Source organism: Malaclemys terrapin, chromosome 1 (genome assembly GCF_027887155.1).
Source record: "Malaclemys terrapin pileata isolate rMalTer1 chromosome 1, rMalTer1.hap1, whole genome shotgun sequence".
Lineage (NCBI taxonomy): Eukaryota > Metazoa > Chordata > Testudines > Emydidae > Malaclemys > Malaclemys terrapin.
This window is the reverse complement of record NC_071505.1, coordinates 228,069,179-228,075,210: the sequence shown is the minus strand read 5'-3', so window position 1 is coordinate 228,075,210 and position 6,032 is coordinate 228,069,179. Positions and strand designations below refer to the sequence as shown.

General features: G+C 43.9%; 1 protein-coding gene across 1 annotated transcript in view; it reads left to right on the top strand.

Annotated features, from left to right (window-relative positions):
• The first annotated feature begins 570 nt into the window (after positions 1 to 570).
• Positions 571 to 6,032, top strand: part of XG (Xg glycoprotein (Xg blood group)) — a 29,526-nt gene continuing 24,064 nt past the window's right edge. The window contains exon 1 of the mRNA XM_054008473.1: positions 571 to 791. Within this exon, the coding sequence (XP_053864448.1) occupies positions 731 to 791 (61 nt within the window). The 5' untranslated portion in view covers positions 571 to 730. The remainder of the gene's footprint in view (positions 792 to 6,032) is intronic.

Sequence of the window (6,032 nt, the reverse complement as noted above, 5' to 3'; positions counted from 1 at the left end):
AGAGTTTATCTTGCAAGTGCTAAAGCTCCCAGCAGATGACGCAAAGGCAAGTTGTGACAGCTATTACATGTAGTCTGTGCAATTCGGGTGCTTGTTTTGCATTGTCTCTCCTCTAGCTATTGAGTCACAGGTTAGAAATCTGACAAGATGTCACTAGTTACTGCTTAGCATCCAAAAAGTGAACATGGAAATAGCTCATGCCCATGAAAAGAATAGTATAGTTTGCTGGGTATGCTGTACAGGAAGTTTCTCTCCTACGGTGAGTTAGTCCAGTTGCAGCAGCACCACACCCGACTCTGCTGGTGTCTCATGAAGGCAAGGTTGAAAAACAGGGTGTCTTGGCTCTGGGGAAGGAGGTGGGTTGGGAGAATATTGGTTCTCATGTTCCTATCTCCTCATTGGTTGGTTGCCTTCCCTTCTCATTAGTTGCGGGCCTGAGTTGATAGGTTTCTTGGCAGGGAGGATGTATCATGTAGGTATATGACCTATATGTATAATGAATAATATTATTAACAGCTCTGCTATTGGGACTGGAGGCTTTGGAAGTGGGTGGGTTGGTAAGGACTTCTCTCTCCACTGAGCCATCCATCTTTGAGAGTAATAGTGCAAATAGACTTATCTGATCTGGCCAATTTAAAAAATCTCCAGAGGAAAAATCTGTGGCACTGTAGTTACGACATTTGCTGCTGTTAGTGTTTGGAGAAGCAGCAGGTGAACTGTAAATAAGACCATGATGAGGCTGAGAATGACTCTTGTTTTGAGCCTTGGTTTTCTTCTGGTCCATGTTAAAGGTAAGTGATCTTATACCTGGGACTTAGTTTCTGGGGTGAGACAGAGTTAGAAAAGCAGTAAAACTTGTGTAATGTTAGCACTGCTTGGTTATTTAGTAACAATACAAAGAGTTGCTGTTTCTTTTTTTTTATTATTGTACTTTTTTTTAAAGTATTTGTCAGATTGACCCAGAGTGTTCAGGTGGGTTCTTGTAGTTTTATATATCTAAAGAAATACATAACTCTTTGGACACACACTTACACACAGAAGGAAAAAAATGGAGGAGTTGAGAGAAGGATGCATGAGTTGAAGTTAGAGCTGACAACCTAAACTGGAGATCTTTCTTTTCTTCCCTCAAATTATTTAAAACTTGGGGCTTTGACTTAGAATGTTGCTTTTAAACAGTAGGTTTATGATGAAAACTTACAGGGAAATGTATACTTACAGGGAAATGTTACAAAGAGAACATTTGTCAGATAAATACATTTGAACACATAGACATTTTTAATAGCATATTTGCTCATTGATATTTTGAGGCTTATATTGTAAAAGCAGATGCTGTGTTTTCAAGATGGCTGTGCTTTAATGTTGTTGCTGCTTTATTGACCTCAAGAGCTCTCTGTTCCTAAAAGTATCAGATTCACATTACATATTCATTCCTAATATTAACACACAGCTGAAAATGTTTTGCCCATCGGGGGGAGGAGGAATCTGATTGTTATTTCTTCAATATTTGCTACATTCAGAAATAAGTTATATCAGAGCTAACAGCAATATAGAGCAACCTGCATCTGCCGGTGCACAGCACCTTTGCAAACTTTGATTCTTGTTATGTTTTGATGAACAATAAGTGTTAATGGGTGTGTTTGAAATCACTGGTTAACCAACAGTTACCAAAAAATAATAAATCTTTCCAAGCCTAGTTATAATCCCTAGAAAACTGTGCGATGATAGATGGCAACACAGCCTTATCTTTAGTGACTGGAATGATGCTCTATTAAAGTGAAGGGATGTGCGGGGGGGTGGGGGGGGGAACTTATCACAGCTGGGGAAGAGGAAATATCAGGGAGTAGTATTACAAAGCTAGCAATATGAACAGTGATGAGCCACAGTCTCTCTAAGATTGGCATGCGGACTTTCTTGTTTTCAAGTATTATCTTATGCTGGGAGTCATCTGTTTATGTAGTACTGGCATCTGCAAGCTAATTTCCACATGCATGAATATCCTCTGTATTACATGGTGTATTTTAATTTATGGGATAGGCACACAGAGCATTGAATTGGTGTGTATAGCGTGTTTTATAAATAAAAATTGGAAGGCATGGAGTTCTGTGGCTGCTCCCTGCTCTAGCCCCAACTATCCCATTCTATTTAGCAGGTCTGTTTCTGGGGAAAAGAAAAAGTCTGGAGAGAAACACCTCACTTCCACTGGACATACAATGTAGGAGCTCAAGATCTAACATTAGTCTCATTTGCACAGTATAGAAACACCTACTTGCTTCACCTGTGTACCAAATTAGTAGCTGTACTTTGCTGTTCTTTTGGTAGCTTGTACCTAATGATCAGGGTGCTTTCCTTAAATGGCACCTTAGAAAACCAAGGCTGCCTATTTTAAGTGTAGGACAGCATCTACTGAATTTTATTATCAGCATATTTATCTTGCTGTGATGAAAGTTCCAAGGGGACACTCCTCAGATCCAGCCAAGTTGTGTTTGGTGAAGGACCTAGGAAGGATGGCCAATGTGCTTTTATGCCCTTAACCCTGAAGCTGTGGATAGCTGCAGGACAGCTCACCCTTCATACAGCCTCAGGGCTGGTCTGAATTGCACCTGGCTGCTCGGGCTCCCAAAGATTGCTGGAGCACAGCAGCTTGTTGGCCATGGTCCCGGCTACATTCCCACGCAAGCTGTACAATATGTTATATGGGGATTCCCATGACACATATAACTTCATGGGCTTTTCTACCACCCGCTGAGAGGCACAAGGCAGCCCTATCAGACCTGAGGATCGGGCCCCAATATGGTTAAGAAACCAACACACTGGCTGACACTTTACTTATTTTTGTTGTTGGTTGGTTTTATTTATCATTTTTAAAAGACAGTTGATTTTAAGAGTGCTTTACTCTCGGCCAACAATATCACTAGTCTAAGAAATCACATAGAAAGAGACATCATGCAAAGACAATAGATGGTCAATGAAACATCCATTAATGCAACAGCAGAACTGAAACCTCAGTAAATGAGCCTGATCTAAAAGGGAACCACACTTGTTACCTGGTAAATGAGAGATTTGGAAGACTGAAGTGTGCTCACTTCACCAATAAAGGTGGGGAGAGCACATTGAGCCTTGTGATTGGGTGAACCCAATGGGGATGGAAGGCTGACTAAACCAACTGGTGGGGGGCTGAGAGGAGGACAGTTCTGCCTGAAGGAATGGGGATGATCTCCTGACTGTCTCCCTGCCTGTGGGAGTTGTCTATTTTGCCCTAAAAGGGATTTGCCAAACTACGCTGGGAGAAAGCACAGGACTTAGAAACACCAACGAAGGCCAAGACCATAATAGGGTTCAAAAAAGAACTAGATAAATTCATGGAGGATAGGTCCATCGATGGCTATGAGCCAGGATGGGCAGGAATGGTGTCCCTAGCCTCTGTTTGCCAGAAGCTGGGAATGAGCGACAGGGGATGGTTCACTTGATGAGTACCTATTCTGTTCATTCCCTCTGGGGCACCTGGCACTGGCCACTGTTGGAAGACAGGATACTGGGCTAGATGGACCTTTGGTCTGACCCAGTAGGGCCATTCTTATGTTCTTAAGGAGGTCCCTTATATCGTGGGGACTTTTTCCACTGCGAGTAACACCTACTGCTACCTCAGCAAGGTTAGCAGCCTGGGCAAACGGTGCCCTCACCACCTTACCGCACTCAAGCAGCTTCAGGCATGCAACACCTCATCAAGGTAGTTGGTTCCTCCACATTATGGAGCCCACGTGTGTGGAATAAACTGAGCTTGTGAATCCAGGAAAATCCACCCTGGGAGTAGTGTTACTTGCAGATTGAATGGTGTGTTTCTGATGTACCTAATCCAAATCCATCTTCCCCTTCCCTTTATATGCTTCCTCTATATTTCAACTTGTAAATAAAGTGTACCTTCATCCATTATGGAGGTGTCAGAAGAGTATATGTGTGAGCTATCAGTCTAGTTATAGGGATAAGTACCTGGTCAGTGACCGTCAAAACCACATATGGAGGTAGGGGAGGGTTCCTGACTGTGGTAATCAGCCAGGTGGAGACACCATCAGTTAGCAGTTAGGAACACAGATGGTTGAAACCATAGGTGCTGACTCCTTGTGTGCTCCAGGGCTGGAGCACCCAGAGGAAAAAAAAAAGGTGGGTGCTGAGCACCCACTGGCAGCCCACCTATCAGTGCCTCCCTCACCCCCCAGCACCTCCCACCCACCGGCGGCCCATCGATCAGTGCCTCCCCCCACCACAGATCAGTTGTTCCACAGCGTGCAGGAGGTGCTGGGGTGGGGGAGGGTAAGGTGTGAGGGTGGGGTGTGTTCAGGGGGAGGGGGCGGAACAGGGCAGGAAGAGGTGGGTCAGGAATAGGCAGTGTGGAGCCTTGGGGGAATGGGTGGAGTAGGGGAGCACTCCCCAGCATATTAGAAAGTCAGCACCAATGGTTGAAACCCCCTGCGGCCAAAGCAGAAGGACACTGGGTGAGGGCTCCTGTTAATGATTAGCTGCCTGCAGGGGTGACCCATAAAACCTCCTTACATTAAGAAAACATTAAATTAATTCCATGGCATGTATATGGGGGTAGGGGGAGAGCATTTATTGTTATCCAATACACTGTGTTTCCATCTTGGCTAATTTGAAGGTCAGGAAGGTTTTGTAGACTCAAAGCCAACAGGATCTTCAGGCACCTGATGGTAATTGCACGAGCAATTTGATAGTACAAAATAACAGACCTCTTTGTAATTTGAGAAAATGTTACATGGTTCCACGAATAAATAGTTTCACTGGAGTAAAATAACAATAATAAAAGCAAATTACACTTCTGTTTTATCAAACTCCTCTCTGAGGTGCCAATTCTGGGATGGGAGGGCCTCTGTGCCATGTAGAAAACAAGTAGTCATCAGTGGGGATCTACGTAGGTATGAAGGGTCCTTGTGTAATATTTAAATCTCAGCCTATGGGATTTTCTACTGAACCGCACCAGGGAAAGCTAATACCCATCCATCCTGATGGAAACAAAAGTATAACTATTTTCAAGAAAAAAATAAACATTAAAAGCAGCTAACAGACATCTCTTGCCTCTCCATGCCATCTTGTCTCAAGATGGTCGGAGCGATAGACAATTGAGATATCTTTTGTATAGACAATATGGGACTGAATTCCTCATCCAACAATTCTTTTAACAGTTTTGGTAAAGTGAGAAGAGGATTGCCTCTCTCTGCACTCTCGCTTAAGTCTATTACTTGGAGACTGGCAGACCAAGACTTATTTTTCAGGGTCTCCAGCCTGTGACATGATTGCGCACTAGTTTATGACATCTGATCCAAAGCTGAGTGTGGTCAGTAGAAGCCTTTCCATTGACATTGTTCAAGTTTGGATCAGGTTCTGTAATAGGTAATACTTTGAAATTATTTAATTCCAGGTTAATTTGATCTTCTTTGGGCAGGTCTTCACTATGGGGGGGGGGTCGATTTAAGATACGCAAATTCAGCTACGCGAATAGCGTAGCTGAATTCGACGTATCGGAGCCGACTTACCCCGCTGTGAGGACGGCGGCAAAATCGACCTCCGCGGCTCCCCCATCGACGGCGCTTACTCCCACCTCCGCTGGTGGAGTAAGCGCGTCGATTCGGGGATCGATTGTCGCGTCCCGACGAGACGCGATAATTCGATCCCCAAGAGATCGATTTCTACCCGCTGATTCAGGCGGGTAGTGTAGACCTAGCCTTTGTTAACAATGACAGATTACTTCCTACTATCTTTTCTAGGGAAGTCTCAAGTTAACTGAATCTTGTGGGGGTGGGGGAGGGGCACACACTAACTTCTGATCCATATTTCTCATGAGTTGATTCCAGGCATTGAATGCAATATCTTTCTCTCCAAAAGCAAAAAACAAAACAAAACAAAACATACCAATGAACCTGCCTGGGTTGGGAGCTATGAAGCTCCAGAGAGAAAAATATCCTCAGAGTAACACATTGCCACCATCTCCTCTGATGTTAGACTGCATACATTGACCCAGC